At 38.3% G+C, this 18,588-nt stretch overlaps 1 protein-coding gene across 7 annotated transcripts in view; it reads left to right on the top strand.

Annotated features, from left to right (window-relative positions):
* The window catches only part of LOC129619998 (cytochrome b5 reductase 4), a 117,947-nt gene that overhangs the window by 90,855 nt on the left and 8,504 nt on the right, over positions 1-18,588 (top strand). For 6 of the 7 annotated variants that reach the window (XM_055535580.1, XM_055535579.1, XM_055535581.1 and 3 more), the window contains 4 exons: positions 2,762-2,902; positions 4,449-4,601; positions 11,315-11,465; positions 11,770-11,856. In XM_055535580.1, coding sequence (XP_055391555.1) covers positions 2,762-2,902; positions 4,449-4,601; positions 11,315-11,465; positions 11,770-11,856 — 532 coding nt within the window. Of the gene's footprint in view, positions 1-2,761; positions 2,903-4,448; positions 4,602-5,685; positions 6,673-11,314; positions 11,466-11,769; positions 11,857-18,588 lie in introns of those variants that run through there. The other variant, XM_055535585.1, reaches the window with a different exon arrangement.

Below are 18,588 nucleotides of genomic sequence, written 5' to 3'. Positions count from 1 at the left end.
TTCCGTGCTTGCAGAACAACACAAGGGCTCTCCACCAACTGCACATCCTTCACAGGGTGAGGAGTGTGCAAAGCGAGGAATTGTCCCCCCAGAATTGAAGCTCTTTCCTTAATCACTGCACTCCAGGTATCTGGAGCCCCAGAATTCCCTGCGTAAATGACCCCAAATCCACTTCTATCCATGAAATTGTTGTTTAGTCACTAAGTTGTATCTGACTCTTTGGCACCCCATTGACTATAGCCCACCAGGCTCCCCTGTCCATGGGATTTCCCAAGCAAAAATACTGGAGTGATAGCCATTCCCTTTTCTGGGGGATCTTCCCTATCCAGATATCAAACCCACGTCTCCTGCATTGGCAGGCAATTCTTTACCACTGAGCCACCTGGGAAGCCTATCCAAGGAGTGGCCAAGGCTAGTTATGGGGACAGCAAGTAGATAAGCTTGAACGTATGGGCTAGTGTCCCCACATCCACACAAGGCTCTACTCAGGGTCAGACAGCAGGACTGAGAAGAGCAGGATTCAGGCCATTAACAGTCTGGGGGTGCAACTCTCGTCCCCTTGCCTTCTTCCTGCATGGAACTCTGAGGAGTTCACAAATCCTGAATTTGAACCTAGCCTTCTAAAGGGGCATTATGAAGGTACATTTCAGGGTGCAGCACAAAACTTATTAACAGTTATTTGTCTGGTTTATAACTTTCATGTGTTTAGACCTGGAGGTCTCATCGCATATTGTGATTTAGTCGCCAAGTCTTGTAAGTCGTGTCCGACTCTTGTGACCCCATGAACTGTACCCTGCCAGGCTCCTCTGTCCATGGGATTCTCCAGGCAAGAATACTGGAGTTGGTTGCCATTTCCTCCTCCAGGGGATCTTCTCAACCCAGGGACTGAACCCGGGTCTCCTGAATTGCAGGCGGATTCTTTACCCACTGAGTTACAAGGGAAGCCCTCATCACGTATTGGTTGGCCAAAAATCTGTTCCAGTTTTTCTGTAACGCCTTATGGAAAATCCTGAACGAATTCTGTGGCCAACCCAGTATTTCCACTCTGGGTCACAGGAAGGGTCTAGAGGAAGAGAAAAGGAGATCATCTGAACCTTCATTTCTTCTTGTGGGTGAGCCTAGCTTCTTTGATCCTTCATCAGTCTAGCATTGGATTAGGCCTTCTGATATAATTCTGGGATGGTACCCTTGGCCATGATCTTGTCTAAATTTTGCCCTGGCCACGATGCACTCTTAAGTTTATGTGCACGCTAAGCTACCATGGTAGTGGGTAGAAAGATGTAGTGACCAGGGTCTTTGGGGCACCAAGCGAAAAGGGAAGAAGAGAATTGGATGAAACTGTGGCCAAAATGGTTTCTTAGGATTCTATGTGAATTTTAGTTTTCTACTAACCATTGATTATTTGATGTAGGGCCTTCACATGCATAGGTCTGAAGTAAATCTTTACCTACTTAAATATTTTTAGGTTAGAAAAAAGAGCTTAATTAGGATAATAAGATGCTTTGTTATTGTTTTTGTTCAGTCGCTAAGTCGTGTCCAACTCTTTGCAACCCCACAGACTGCGGCACACCAGCCTCCTCTGACCTCCAGTACCATCCAGAGTTTGCTCAGATTTATGTCCATTGAATCGGTGATGCTATCTATCTAACTGTCTCATCCTCTGCCACCCCCTTTTGCTTTCAGTCTTTCCCAGCATCAGGGTCTTTTCTAATGAGTCGACTCTTCACATGGCCAAAGATGCCTTATTAGGATTAATTCCTGATACATCTCTGTGAATGCTGTTTTATAAAAAAGAGGAAATTATGAAACAAATCAGTGTCATTAGTCTATTCTGGTATGCTGTTTACATTCAAAAGAGAATTTGCCAGTGAAAATATTCATGCTTTCAGAACTTCTGTAATAAGATCTTCTAATCCAATGGTATTATTTTGCTTTGTATGCAAGTATTTCCTGAGCTTAGGGTATTAACTTCAGATATTTCCAGTATTTATAGAAATACTTGGTTCCTTTTATTTGTATTTTAGTACCACAAACCTGCCATCTTCAGTATTTCATTTAAATTTTTCCAGATAATCAGAGCTTATACCCTTATTAACCTGTTTATTTTTGTTTTAATCATATTTTGACTGTTGAAATGTCCTATAATTCATATACATATAGATTTTGTTTGTGTATATATAACACACATACAGAGACACAAGAATGTATATTTTCCTGCCTTTATCAAAGAAGTATTTATAAGTTATTAAATAGTGCTGGTATTGTTAAACTTTAAATGGTTGAGTTTCAGGACTTTGCCATTCTGTAAGAAAAGAATTTAAAATGAACTTTGATGGTTATCAACTATTTTTCACATCTACAATTTAATTATATAGCTATTGATAAAGGCATAAAGGATGAAATTATTTTAAAAAGTAAATTTAAGAAGAAAAAACTAGGCTTTCATTTTTTAGACTGTAATGGTTTTAACATGCTATAAAAACAGACATGAGCAAATAGCACTCATTTTATAGAGCTGTTTTTTCAAATTACAGAAGTATTTACAGGTTTTAGAAAATGGATATGTCAGGAAGTAAAATGGAAAAAACTAACACTGTAAGATTTTCAAAATAGTGATGAATTTATTTTAATGTCATACACCTGTTAGTGAAATTCAGGCTCACTAAAGAGCAGAAGCTGAGTCTGTGCTTTTGAGTAGTGGGTCTGGGAGTACTTCTTATCTAATTTATTTGTCACTAAGAGAAAATGAACTTCTTTCTAGGTTTGTTCTACAGAAAATGCCAGTTAGTTTCCAAGGAAGATGTGACTCATGATACGAAGCTGTTCTGCTTAATGCTGCCACCAAGCACACATCTTCAGGTGCCAGTTGGGCAACACGTTTACCTCAAGCTACCTATTACAGGTGAGGCTTTGCAGGAACATTTTCTTTAATAAGGAGTTTGTAATCAGTACTAATGTAAGCACCCATGTAGGTTATTGGTGAAACGTTTCTGGGCAGCTGGTCTTTGTGATATCCTGTTTCTGGGTTTGTGGATGCAGGGTTCCTGCAAGTGGGAACTCGAGCTATGCTGCCTCACTGTGTGGAGCAAAGAAGTTGTCACTCATCACAGAGACGGTGCCACCAGCTTTGTAATGATTACTTGTGTTGTTGTTTAGTTGCTAAGTTGTCTCTGACTCTGCAACCTGCCAGGTTCCTCTGTCCTTGGGATTTCCCAGGCAAGAATACTAGAGTGGGTTGCCATTACCTCCCACAGGGAATCTGTTATTAGCAAAGCCTTAAAAGAAAGAGGTTAGAGAGCACACAGTCTTCTGTGAAGACAGCTACCAGAAACATACACCAGCATCTCTTATTAGCCAGTTTTAAGTTCAAGATTGTTTATGAAGTTGAATTTATAAAGCTGAAAATGAGTGGATGATTATAGATGATTTCCTTGCATGTGCCACCAGTAAAAGAAGCTCTTGTAAATGTATTCCTTACTGTGTAAATTCTCTTTCCTTTATTTTCACCCCCAAATTACCTCTTGTTTTAAATACCCTTCCAGCTGTTGTCTAATATCTTCTTAATCTGTTGAAGCTGCAAAAGGTAACATTCCCAAGTCAGTCCTAGTGTTTCCAGCAAGTAGCTTCACAGGCTACCAGCCAGGATTTGATAAATATAGTGTGTTATACACACTGTTCAATTTTTCTCTTCATCATCACTAATGCCAAGTTATTCAATAACTGATATCTTCCCCAGTGTATTTATTGTGCAAGTATTGTATCTAATTTACACATAGTTAATTTCATATATGTGAGAGAGCCATGTATAAAATTTTGGTCTTTCAAATGTGTTAACTCCTCTTTCTTTGGATTTTGGCTAGCTAAAATATAACATGGCTTCTTACTAATTTTACCCTGTTTTTTATTATTATATTCTTAGTAGTAGTTGGATTAGTGTTCTTTTCAGTTACCAAAATAATACATAAAATGATAAATTGCTAAAATAATTCAAAAATTCATGCCTTCCTAAAACTCAAATTATCCCATTGGCCATCAGTATTCATTGTTAAAAATTTGGTATATAATTAAAATTATTGTGTAAGTATCTCCTTGTATCTCTGTGTAAACTTCTGATGCCATTTTTGTTGTGGCCCATTACAAAGCTTATATGCTGATGGTATAGATGGTTGTTTTAAGTTTATTAGCATAAAATCCTATCATTTTATGCCACACTTAATAAAAACAGGTTATTCATATTATGGTGAATTACTGATTTGTTAAAATTATTTCAGCACATTTTGGCTTAGAGTATATATGCATGTGCTGTATACATATAGAACATAGTTATAAATATATTACATTAAGGGTGCAGTTTTAAATATATACTGATAGCATCATAACATTTTTATGTTTCATCTTCATTTGTTTAGATTTTTAGAATTGAATTTCTTTGTTTTGACTTTCTCAAGGTACTGAAATTGTGAAGCCATATACACCTGTATCTGATTCCTTATTCTCAGAGTTCAAGGAACCAGTTCTTCCCAACAATATATACATCTACTTTTTGATCAAAATCTACCCTGCTGGATTCTTCACACCAGAGCTTGATCAGCTTCAGATTGGTTAGTATTTTTTTTTTTTAATTTAGATTGTGTTCTAGATTGGATCACATATTACACTCTCCTTTGGTTACTTCCTTGTGGAATCTGTCAGATATCTTAAACTCACCATGTCTGCAGCCAAAGTTGTGTTCTCTTAGTCTCACCATATTGCTTCCATATTCCTCATCTGTTCTTTGCTTCTTTGCAAAATATCATCTGTTCATCCTCCACCCCATTTGGAAACTTGACTCTTCCCTGAGTCTTCCCATTCAGTTCAGTTCGGTTTCATCACTCAGTCATGTCCAACTCTTGGCAACCCTGTAGACTGCAACATGCCCAGGCTTCCCTGTCCCATCACCAACTCCCAGAGCCTACTCAAACTCATGGCCATCACATCGGTGATGCCATCCAACTATCTCATCCTCTGTTGTCCCCTTCTCCTCCTGCCCTCAATCTTTCCCAGCATCAGGGTCTTTTCCAATGAGTCAGTTCTTCGCATCAGGTGGCCAAAGTATTGGAGCTTCAGCTTCAGCATCAGTCCTTCCAATGAATATTCAGGACTGATTTCCTTTAGGATGGACTGGTTGGATCTTGCAATCCAAGAGACTCTCAAGAGTCTTCTCCAACACCAGAGTTCAAAAGCATCAATTCTTTGAAACTCAGCTTTCGTTATGGTTCAGTCTCACATCCATACATGACTACTGGAAAAACCACAGCTTTGACTATATAGACCTTTGTCAGTGAAGTAATATCTCTGCTTTTTAACATGCTGTCTAGGTTTGTCATAGCTATTCTTCCAAGGAACAAGCATCTTTTAATTTCATGTTTATTTCAATTTAAGTTAATTTCAATTTAAAGTCATCATCTGCAGTGATTTTGGAACACAAATAAAGTCTGTCACTGTTTTCCATTGTTTCCTCATCTATATGCCATGAAGTAATGGTACCAGATGCCATGATCTTAGTTTTCTGAATGTTGAGTTTTAAACCAACTTTTTCACTCTCTCCTTTCACTTTCATCAAGAGTCTCTTTAGTTCCTCTCTGCTTTCTGCCATAAGTGTGATGTCATCTGCATATCTGAGGTTATTGATCTTTCTCCTTGCAGTCTTGATTCTGCTGCTGCTACTGCTGCTAAGTCGCTTCAGTCGTGTCTGACTCTGTGCGACCCCATAGACGGCAGCCCACCAGGCTCCGCCATCCCTGGGATTCTCCAGGCAAGAACACTGGAGTGGGTTGCCATTTCCTTCTCCAAGGCATGAAAGTGAAAAGTGAAAGTGAAGTTGCTCAGTCGTGTCCGACTCTTCGAGACCCCATGGACTGCAGCCTACCAGGCTCCTCCATCCATGGGATTTTCCAGGCAAGAGTACTGGAGTGGGGTGCCATTGCCTTATCCGGAGTCTTGATTCTAGCTTGTGCTTCATCTAATCAAGCATTCACCTGATGTACCCTGCATATAAGTTAAATAAGCAGGCTGACAATATACAGCCTTGACGTACTTACTTCTTTCCCAATTTGGAACCAGTCTGTTGTTTCATGTCCGGTTCTGTTACATGAACTGCATACAGATTTCTCAGGAGGTAGGTAAAGTCGTCTGGTATTCCCATCTCTTGAAAAATTTTCCACATAGTCAAAGGCTTTAGCATAGTCAATGAAGCAGAAGTAGACGTTTTTCTGGAATTCTCTTGCTTTTTCTATGAGCCAGCGGATATTGGCAGTTGATCTCTGGTTCTTCTGCCTTTTCTTCATCCAGCCTGAACATCTGGAAGTTCTCGGTTCACATACTGTTGAAGCCTAGCTTGGAGAATTTTGAGCATTACTTTGCTAGCTAGCATGTGAAATGAGTGCAATTGTGCGGTGATTTGAACATTCTTTGGCATTGCCTTTCTTTGGTATTAGAATGAAAACTGACCTTTTCCAGTCCTGTGGCAACTGCTGAGTTTTCCAAATTTGCTGGCATATTGAATATAGCACTTTCACAGCATCATCTTTTAGGATTTGAAAAAGCTCAGCTGGAATTCCATCACCTCCACTAGTTTCGTTTGTAGTGATTAGTTCATAGTTCCTAAGGCCCACTTGACTTCACATTCCAGGATGTCTGGCTCTAGGTGAGTGATCACACCACTGTGGTTTGTCTGGGTCATTAAGATCTTTTTTGAGTAGTACTTTGGCGCATTCTTGCCACTTCTTCTTGATATCTTCTGCTTCTGTCAGGTCCATACTGTTTCTGTCTTTTATTGTGCCCATCTTTACTTGAAATGTTCCTTTGGTGTCTCTAATTTTCTTGAAGAGATCTCTAGTCTTTCCCATTCTATTGTTTTCTATTTCTTTGCATTGATCACTTTGGAAGGCTTTCTTATCTCTCCTTGCTATTCTTTGGAACTCTGCATTGAGATGGATATATCTTTCCTTTTCTCCTTTGCCTTCACTTCTCTTCTTTTCTCAGCTATTTGTAAGGGCTCCTCAGACAACCATTGCCTCCCTCCCAATCCAGTCAGTGGCTAAGTTCTGATGAGTCTACCTCACAGTAGCTTTTTCATCTGTCTTTTCTATCCTTTCTGCCACCTCTTAGATCAATCCTTCATCACTTCTCTCTTGATCTGTAACTGGTCTCTCTCAGTTGCCTTTAACTGATATCTTACTATTAATCTGCATTTTCCAGTTCTTTATCCATATCTGCCCTGATAATCAATTTAATCATGTTGCTATGCAGCTTTGATACCTTGGATGGGTCTCCATTACCTAACTGATTATACCCTTTTCATGGCCTATGAAGACTTTGATGAACTCTCCAGCTTCACCTCTCACTATACAAAATACTTGTGCTACTCAGGCTCTACAAGTTTGCCATCCTCATTCATTGACACATGAGCTTTGTAGGATGCCCATTGACCCTCTTTCTACCTGTCAAGTACCTTTGTTTTAGTATTTTTTTAAAATATCACTTCCTTTATGAAACTTCCCTCCTCTTCTGAACCCCTCAGTAACTAACACTTTGTTCATAGCTCTAGGATAAGAATACATAATATTTCCTATTTACAGAACTTTGAGTTTAAGAGTATAGATTGTCTTATCTTTGTATTTCCCATCCCTAGCAGAGCAGTTGGCACATAATGGGCTTTTAATAAAAGTACTCTGAAAGAATTAATAAAGGGACTATAATGAAATCTACTAATATTTAGAGATTCCCTCCCTTACTATTTTACTCCTTTTTCTATGTCTTCAGCTTTTCACTGTCTTTTGCCTAACAATAAATGTGCCCTTCCCCCTTTAAGACCACATTAGCAGTAATATCAAGTGAAATAGGTTGCTGAAATTTGGAAATAGAGAAAATTTTTGCTATCTGAAAGTTAAGCTCAGCAATCAACATATAACAGATGTGATGAGTCATCTTTGGTTACATAAATCAAAATATTGAACATAAATGTGAACCTATAGAATTTTGGAATACCTACAGATCTAATGAAGGTGATACCACCTCGTGAAGGACTGACAGCACAATTGTAATATAGAAGGTGGAAACTTAACCAGTGGTCTTACAGCCTATCTGTAGACATTGTGTAACACAAAACAGAGTGGAGAGTCAGCCTACAGCATGCAAAAGGAAAGCTGAAATAGTAAGGCTAGTGTTTTTTCAATTTCATCTAGGGGAGCTCTCATGGCACAGACACTGGTGCCCCTTAGAGGGTTGTACACTGGCATGACAGTGATAACTCATGAAACTCCATTATGACCTATAGGAGCTACCTTATCAAACTATCCACTTTGTTTCAATTCCATGTTCATTGAGCAATTTTATATGATTATTTTGGCCTTCCAAATAGTCCAATTTTTTATCTTCCTGCATTGGGAATGGAAGTCCCGGATGGAGCTCAGGTTACTAGATGCAGGTGGTCAGGCTGAAAATCGTTGCCATTCTGGCAGGTATGCTTTAATCTCTTGTGAATTAGAGTAGCATTAGGTCCATGCCTGAGTCTAATCAATTTTATGACATTGGAAAGACTGGACTGTGGACAGAAATTATCAAGATAATATCATTCTGTGAGGCTTCTTTAGTAAACAAACAGCTGATTTTTTTCCCGAGGATATTCTGCTCTCATGGTTCCTTTCAAATTATAACAGGGAGCTTCTGTTACTTTCTAATGTTTAACTCATCAATTACTATCCAATTCTTACTATCCTGCCATGGATAAGAAAGAGAAAAGAGATGAGCAGCCAAGCATTTAAAAATAAACCAGAGCATTTGAAATTGTTTTTTAAAGTATGGACAACTTTATTTTTTTTATTATTTTTAATATTACATTGAAAATTTCTGAAATGTCCTGAAGACAGTTCTCTTATTTGAGTGGTGCACAGAGATTATATCAGTTGCATACCAGAAAAGGGTTTATTCAACTATTTTGATTGTATATTTGGTAGTAGTGTGCCCCAAGTATGGTTTCTGATCATGCTTTGTTTTTAATAGGAATTCAGAACAGCTCTTGTTTTATTTTGTGGGGTTTTTTTCCAGTTGTGTTTAAAAAAATTTTTTTAATTGAAGTATAGTTGATTTACATGTTGTGTCAGTCTCTGCTGTACAGCAAATTGGCTCAGTTATACACATACAGACATTCTTTTTTTAATATTATTTTCCATTATGGTTTATCACAGGATATTGAATATAGTTTCCTATGCTCTATGGTAGGACCTTGTTGTTTATCATCCTATATATAATAGTTTACACCTGTTCATCCTGAACTCCCAGTCCTTCCCTCTCCCACCTCCTCCCTCTTGGCAACCACAAGTCTGTTCTCTATGTCTGTGAGTCTGTTTCTGTTCTGTAGATACGTTCATTTGTGCCAATAGATTCCACATATGAGTGATATCTTATGATATTTTGTCTTTCTCTTTCTGACTTACTGCAGTTAGTATGATAATCTCTAGTTGCATCCATGTTGCTACAAATGGCATTATGTCATTCTTTTTTATGGCTGAGTATTACCCGATTGTATGTATGTACATTTATCCATTCATCTGTTGCTAAACATTTAGATTATTTCTGTGTCTTGGCTACTGTGAATAGTGCTGCTGTGAACATAGGTGTGCGTGTCTCTTTTTGAATTATTGATTTGTCCACGTATATGCCCAGGCATAGGATTGCTGAATCGTATGGTAATTCTATTTTCAGTTTTCTGAGGAACCTTCACACTGTTTTCCATAGTAGCTGTACCAATTTACATTCCCACCAAATGAGTAGGAGGGTTTCCTTTTCTCTACACCTTTTCCAGCATTTGTTGTTTGTATATTTTTTAATGATGGTCATTCTAACTGGTGTGAGGTGGTTCCTCATTGTGGTTTTGATTTGCATTTCTCTAATGATTAGTGATGTTGAGCATCTCTTCATGTGCCTATTGGCCATCTGTATGTTCTTTGAAGAAATATCTACTAAGATCTTTTACCTATTTTTCCATTGGGTTGTTTGTTTTTTGTTGTTGTTAAGTTGTATGAGCTGTTGTATATTTTGGAGATTAAGTCCTTGTCTGTCACATCATTGGCAAATATTTTCTCCCATTCTGTACATTGTCTTTTTTTTTTTTTTATGGTCTCTTTTGTGTGCAAAAGCCTATACGTTTAATTAGGTCCATCCCATTTGTTTATTTTGTTTTTATTTCTATTGTCTTGGGAGACTGAGCTAAGAAAATAGTACATAAGATAATATTTTAAAAATGCATTTTGCTGTGCCAAACCACCTAGGCTCAAAAGGCTACAAATTGTACAGTTTTACCATTTATATGACATTCTGGAAAAGCAAAACTGTAGGAATGGAACAGATAAATAGTTGTGAGGGGTGGGGTGAGGGGTTGAATACAAAGGGGAATTTTTAGGGTGATAGAAGCATTCTGTATGCTATTGAGATGGTGGACACATGACTATGCATTTGTCAAAGACCATGCAGAGTGAATCTTACTATGTGAAAAAAATATAAAACTTTCAGAAAAAAATGCAAGTTCTGCAACTTGTGTTTGGTGATGTCAGGGAATCCCAGATGGAATGCAGAGTGTGGCAAATGAATCTGTTTTACAAATGTATGAAGTAACCTCAGTGAAGGGAGTGGGGAATAAAATAAACTAAAAAAATTAAAATTGACTAAAGAATTCTCTCAAATTATTAACAGTATCTAGAAGTGATTTTTATTGCTGTATATTTGCATATTTTTAAATGTTCTTTGGTAAGGAAATGTAACTTTTGTAATTAAAAAATTAACAGTAAAAAGATAATAATAAGATATTAGAAAGTATTTCTATTTCAATTTTTTTCTCCTACTAGGTTTATTACTATGATTAAGAATCAGTATGTAAGTAGTGAATATGTATTCTCCACTCTGTACTATGCAAGACAGGTATACACAGACTCTGCTTTTTAAATAGTTTTATCAGTAGTTTAGCAATCAAGACTTTATTGATAATTAGTGGCAGTAGTTTATAAATTAGAGACACCAGATGGTTTGGGAAAATAATGTTGGGAAATAAGTATAATAAAACTTTATTATTAATTTGATTATAATGAAAATGTGAGTATAATGACATACTTGGGGGCCTAATGAATATTCTTAAAACTGCTTACATTCCTTGAAAACTGAGATATAGTCTGATAATTATGCAACCTGCTTCTCCTAGTGTTCTTAATTCAGCTAGGTTAACTGTTTCAGTTTTCCTGATTTTTTTTTTTTCTGATTTCATGTATATTTTGTTGTGTAGGAGATTATGTTTCTGTAAGCAATCCTGAGGGCAATTTTATAATATCCCAGCTCCAAGAATTGGAAGATCTCTTTTTATTGGCAGCAGGAACAGGCTTCACACCAATGGTTAAAGTACTGAATTATGCTTTGACTAATATACCCAGTCTCAGGTATGTCATTTTACATTTAATTACTGTCCCTTGAGAGGCTATTAGATTAGTAGAAGGTATTCTAAATCTATTAAAAACTCAGTGGACTTCAACAGACATGTTCTCATCCCTTAGTCATCATTTCTTTCTCTTCCTCCTCTACTCTAAGCTGTTTTATTCACTTGATTCCTTTAGTTTTGTTACCTTTGATTACCTAATTGACACTGAAAAAACATTCATGCTAATTCACGGTTAGACTTTCCATTCATGCATATTTTAAATATAATTGAAATAGTACTTTTGAATTGTTGTTTTTTCTTTTAAGGAAAGTGAAGCTGATGTTCTTCAATAAAACAGAGGATGACATAATTTGGAGAAGCCAGTTGGAGAAATTAGCATTTAAGGATAAAAGGTATTAAAGTAGTATTAGCTCTGTGTTTAAATATTTTCATACATGTTCAGTCAGTTGAGACCTTAACCTCTTTCAGTTCAAGTTCTTAGTTCACCAGAAAACTTCTAATAAAAAGTAAACAAATCAATAATTCTCTTTTAAAAAATTTAAATGTAAGTAATGTTAATACACCTTCCCCAAAGAGATACTATTTGATAAGGTCAATGTGACATCAAATATGTATTGATAAAATATATAATGGACTTTATATTGATTTTTTTAATTAAAAAAAAAATTTTGGCTGCACCACATTGCTCATGGGATCATATTCCCCAACTAAGGATCGAACCCACACCCCCTACATTGAAAGCTCAGAGTCCTAACCACTGGACCGCCAGGGAAGTTCCTGGGCTTTCTGTTTATGTTATGTTTTATAGTGAGTTGGGTTTCTTTGAAAATGATCCAGTGTAGTCAGTTTGGTAATTCAAGATTTTCTAATTATAATGGGGACAAATCAAATAAGTTTGGTGAGATGAGTTAAACAAAAATAAAGATGTTTTGGGACTTCCCAGGTGGTCCAGTGGTTAAGACTCCATGCTTCCAATGCAGGTAGCCTGGGTTCAATCCCTGGTTAGGGAGCTAGATCCTGCATGCTGCAACCAGGAGCCCACATGATGCAACTCAGGATCCCACATGCCGCAGCTAAGTCCCAGTGCAGCCAAATTAAATAAGCAAACATGATTCTTTACTACAGGATTTCTTAGAGCCTTTACCATCCATGCCAGTGCCTGTTGTGACTTTCCAGAAAGGGGGTTAATTATACATTGTTTAGCAAGATTCTCTTCATTTTTGTTTGTTTACATAAACACATTAACTATCACAAATGATCCTCAGTAGACACTTTGGGAAATGCCAGTATAGTTCATGGAAAAAAATTTGAGGCAGGCTGAACTCAGTGGTAGAATGAGGCAGCAAGGACAGCAAGGTAACAATTTGTTTCATAGAAAAAGGAGCCCAAGCATAGTAAAGAAGGTGAGATAGGTTAACAGGCATATGCTCTATCTCCCCTCAAGAGAGGTGAAAGCAGTATGAAATTCAAAACACATCTTTTAGAAGAAGAGCGAATTGAACAAGCTGTCATACATCCTGAAGCATTTTTGTAATCGTTAAAAACTATTTCTAGAATTGCAGAACTTCCTAAGTCACACAAAATATCTGACGTAAATGTTTGTGTTTTTGACAGTGTACTATAGATAAAGTTCTCTGCCTTTTCAAAGGTAAAGACTTCAGGAACTCAGCTGTCCCAGGGCCTCCAGGTACTTGAGAATATTTTCCAAACATCTTCACTAAGGTGATGCCATGGTTTCTTCTAGTCTTCTCCTCTCTGTTGTCTCCCATCCTCCCCCTCATTCTCTTTTACTAAGTAATTTGCACAAATTAAGAATGATCTGAATTTAATGATCTTTGAAGTGTTTTCTGTTCTTAATATACTTAAAACATAATCCTAAAAATATTTATTATGTCTAAGTAGTTACATGGCAATTTAGAGCCTAATTTAAAGAAATACAGATTCCTGGGTTTTTCTAGTGTCTTTTCCACTCAAAGTGGAAAATTCGAAGCAACGTTTATAAAAAAACCTAAAGACCTAATTTCTGGCTTTCTGTCTACCCTTTACTAGCTTGAAACTGTATTCAAAAATTACTTACTCTGTAGGCCTGTCTCTTTATCTTCAAAATAGAATAATGACATCTGTCGTACTTCCTTCCTAAGGCTATTGTGCAGACTAGAAAAGGCAGTGTAAATGCTTTGGAAACTGTGAAGCCCTGCCTCAGATTATTTGGATTGTGGTTAGGGAGGACCTCTGTGGACATGCATTTCATTTCTGTATTGACTACTTGAGCTTCTTTTTTCTAAACAATCATTTAAAAGACTTTAGACAGACATAGCTATACTTCAGTGGCTAGTTTTTTGTTTTTTCTTTTGTAAGTACTTCTGGCAGTTTGGGGACATGGTATTTTGTAAGATCTTTTCCTTGTACAAGGAAAATTCATTTACTGTTATTTCAGCAAACAGTATTTCTTTGATGTAAGAACTAATTGGTAAAGGGTATGTGTTGACAGCTTCTGAACACAAAGTATGCTTTAACAACATCCCCTGTGTGTTTTTTCTTGCATGGTCCATGTAATTTGGGTTGGTGGCATTGTGTAGGCTTGAGGATAAGGAAAGGCCCCTTTTTCCCCACTTCTGGATGAGTGGCTCTAACAGCACTCATCAGGTGAGGGAGACGTTCCAGTTTGCTGGGAGAAGTGAGAGTGTTTTGACTGCCAGCCCGCCTTTATCCTCTCTCTTCTGCTCCCATTCCTGTGCGTTCTCTGCTCCCTGCCGTCTCTTCTGCCTTCTGGAGACACATTTGCCTTGCTGGAGGCCCACTACTAACACTGACTTCCAGCACTGGCTGATCTGTGTTCCCTGGATACTCATGGTCAGACCCTCACTGGAAAACACATGGCTTCGTATGGGTACGTGGCTTTGGAACATTTATCAGGAATCTTCCATATTCTGAGACTATGCAGATGGAGGAGAAACCTGGCCTTAAAGGCTTACCAATGGGTTTTGGTAGTAGTGTTCAGTCAAGATATATAACTGTTGAGTCTCATACATTCAAGGAAAGTAAAAGTTTAAATTTAATGTAAGGTAGTTTTAATTGGTCATATCTATCATTTAGTTGGGCTTCCAGGGTGGCTCAGTGGTAAAGAATCTGCCTGCCAGTGCAGGCTGTCCCTGGGTTTGATCCCTGGGTCAGGAAGAACCCCTGGAGAAGGAAATGGCAACCCACTCAGTATTCTTGCCTGGGAAATCCCATGGACAGAGGAGCCTGTTGGGCTACAGTCATAAACATCATTTAGTTAATATTTAAGGCTTTATTTTTTATCTGTTAAATCATACTTTCCTACATTTTGACTCTCCTGTGTCACTTCTCATTTTACCAATACATTTCTGATGACAAAAGGTGACACTTGAACACATCATCTCGGTTAGATTATTATTGGATTGTGGCAATAAAAACATGTGTGTAGTTAAATGAAATACCCTGTTCTCTGTAGGATTAGGACACAGTTTCTAATCAGTCCTTTGTAGAACAAGGAGGAATAGGAAAAATGGATGCTGAGACTGGTGTGTAATCTAGTACTTTCATTTTCAGCAAGCATGTTTATCCAAATAATGTGTTTGGCAAGCGAAATTCTTTGAAACACAATTGTATAATGGAAACTTATTAACCTTGTGACCTTGAGCAAGTTACTTGATCTGATGGAGCTTCATTTTTTCCATCTATGAAAAGGGACATCAATATCGACATCATAGGATTGTTTGCATATGGGGGCAGTGAAATAGCAGAGTAGGTGCTGGGCCCAGAATTAGTATAATTGTAGTGTTCGATGGCACCCCACTCCAGTACTCTTGCCTGGAAAATCCAATGGACTGAGGAGCCTGGTGGGCTGCAGTCCATGGGGTCACGAAGAATGGGACTCGACTGAGCGACTTCCCTTTCACTTTTCACTTTCATGCATTGGAGAAGGAAATGGCAACCCACTCCAGTGTTCTTGCCTGGAGAATCGGGCTGCCGTCTATGGGGTCACACAGAGTCGGACACGACTGAAGTGACTTAGCAGTAGCAACGTTCATTCATTCATGAAATACTTGTGAGCGTCTGCCATGTGTCTGTTCCCCAGGGCTATGATTGGAAACAGGGATGTTGTGTTGCCTTATTTTCTCATGCAATCCGGGAAATGGATCTCTTCATTTTCCCACATTGCTAAATTTACTAGAATTGCAGAAAATAGATAGACCATAAGTGCTTTTTTAGGATGTTTCTGTTTCAATTCAGTTTTCATGTCATTAAGGCTTAAATGTGAGGAGGGAAAGAAAGCTTGCCTGAATTTTATCCAAATATACTATTACACTTGACTATTAACTCCAGTAATTGGAATTTGGTTCACAACATTCCAAGTTTAGGGAAGTCTCCTACATATACTTTCCTAAAGAAAAATGAGAGAAAAACAGAACATAAATATGTACAGCAACAGCTGTAGCTATTATGTAAACTGTGATCCAAATTAAATTTCTCATATTTTTGTCTTTTACTGAGCAGTGTTATGAGGCCTGCTTGGCTCAGTATTATACACTGGTACTTCCCTCGCCCCTCAGTAGAATGCACCTACTCTGAGTTCTCTGCTTTTGCAGAATTAGTTTTGAGGGGAAGGACAGTTTTACAATGAGATTGACTCCTGGGTGGCATTTTGTAATACACAAATATAATAAGTATTTTCCTTCCCTTTCAAAGTAATCATTTTTGAAAACAATAACCTTATTTTAGTCAAGTTAGTAGCATATTCTTTTCTGTAAATAGTGGAATTTGATGATTTGTTGATTTCTCTGTTTATAGAATTAATATGAATTTATATAGAAAAATATATATGGGGAAAAAATCATCTGTAGTCTTACCATCCAAGCAAAAATAATGGTCTGTATCTTTCCATTTTCTTTCTCTTTCTCCCCTTTTCCCCCTGCCCACACATACTTATATACATGTATTATTTGTTTTCTTTTGTATTTTTTAAATAATGTAGTCCTACTGACTATACTTTTATAACTACATTTTCTCTTTAGTGTATTGTGTATGTTCTATGTATCAGATCAGATCAGATCAGCTGATCAGTCATGTCCGACTCTTTGCGACCCCATGAATCGCAGCATGCCAGGCCTCCCTGTCCATCACCAACTCCCGGAGTTCACTCAGACTCACGTCCATCGAGTCAGTGATGCCATCCAGCCATCTCATCCTCTGTCGTCCCATTCTCCTCTTGCCCCCAATCTCTCCCAGCATCAGAGTCTTTTCCAATGAGTCAACTCTTCGCATGAGGTGGCCAAAGTACTGGAGTTTCAGCTTTAGCATCATTCCTTCCAAAGAAATCCCAGGGCTGATCTCCTTCAGAATGGACTGGCTGGATCTCCTTGCAGTCCAAGGGACTCTCAAGAGTCTTCTCCAACACCACTGTTCAAAAGCATCAATTCTTCGGCACTCAGCCTTCTTCACAGTCCAACTCTCACATCCATACATGACCACAGGAAAAACCGTAGCCCTGACTAGACGGACCTTTGTTGGAAAAGTAATGTCTCTGCTTTTGAATATGCTATCCAGGTTGGTCATAACTTTCCTTCCAAGGAATAAGCGTCTTTTAATTTCATGGCTGCAGTCACCATCTGCAGTGATTTTGGAGCCCAGAAAAATAAAGTCTGACACTGTTTCCACTGTTTCCCCATCTATTTCCCATGAGGTGATGGGACCAGATGCCATGATCTTCATTTTCTGAATGTTGAGCTTTAAGCCAACTTTTTCACTCTCCACTTTCACTTTCATCAAGAGGCTTTTGAGTTCCTCTTCACTTTCTGCCATAAGGGTGGTGTCATCTGCATATCTGAGGTTATTGATATTTCTCCCGGCAATCTTGATTCCAGCTTGTGTTTCTTCCAGTCCAGCGTTTCTCATGATGTACTCTGCATAGAAGTTAAATAAGCAGGGTGACAATATACAGCCTTGACGAACTCCTTTTCCCATTTGGAACCAGTCTGTTGTTCCATGTCCAGTTTGAACTGTTGCTTCCTGACCTGCATACAGATTTCTCAAGAGGCAGATCAGGTGGTCTGGTATTCCCATCTCTTTCAGAATTTTCCACAGTTTATTGTGATCCACACAGTCAAAGGCTTTGGCATAATCAATAAAGCAGAAATAGATGTTTTTCTGGAACTCTTTTGCTTTTTCCATGATCCAGTGGATGTTGGCAATTTGACCTCTGGTTCCTCTGCCTTTTCTAAAACCAGCTTGAACATCTGAGTTCACAGTTCACATATTGCTGAAGCCTGGCTTGGAGAATTTTGAGCATTACTTTACTAGCGTGTGAGATGAGTGCAATTGTGTGGTAGTTTGAGCATTCTTTGGCATTGCCTTTCTTTGAGATTGGAATGAAAACTGACCATTTCCAGTCCTGTGGCCACTGCTGAGTTTTCCAAATTTGCTGGCATATTGAGTGCAGCACTTTCACAGCATCATCTTTCAGGATTTGGAATAGCTCAACTGGAATTCCATCACCTCCACTAGCTTTGTTCGTAGTGATGCTTTCTAAGGCCCACTTGACTTCACATTCTTGACCTGGATTCTATACCCTAGGGGGCTTTTATGTCTGGAAACATTTTTGATTATAACAACTGATGAAGGGGGTTCCCCTGGCACCTCGTGGGTAGAGGCCAAGAATGCTGCTAAGAGCCTACAGTACACAGAACAACACAAGATGACAGAAAGTTATTCTGCCCAAAATGCCAGCAGTGCTAGTTGGGAAAACCTGCATTATACCATGGTTTTTAATAGCTGCATTGTATTCTGTCATTGAGTTCATTGTTTTTCAGTCACTTTATCATGTCTGACTCTTTGCTACCCCATGGACTGCAGCACGCCAGGCTTCCCTGTCTACCACAAACTCCTGGAGCTTACTCAAACTCATGTCCATTAAGTTGGTGATGCCATCCAACCATCTCATCCTCTGTCGTTCGCTTCACCTACCTTCAATCTTTCCCAGATTCAGGGACTTTTCCAATGAGTCAGTTCTTTTCATCAGGTGGCCAAAGTATTGGAGCTTCAACATCAGTCCTTCCAATGAATATTCAGGATTGATTTCCTTTAGGAATGACTGGTTTGAT

Source organism: Bubalus kerabau, chromosome 9 (genome assembly GCF_029407905.1).
Source record: "Bubalus kerabau isolate K-KA32 ecotype Philippines breed swamp buffalo chromosome 9, PCC_UOA_SB_1v2, whole genome shotgun sequence".
Classification (NCBI taxonomy): domain Eukaryota; kingdom Metazoa; phylum Chordata; class Mammalia; order Artiodactyla; family Bovidae; genus Bubalus; species Bubalus kerabau.
Note: the sequence above shows the minus strand (reverse complement) of the source record. Positions and strands in the feature narration are given on the sequence as shown.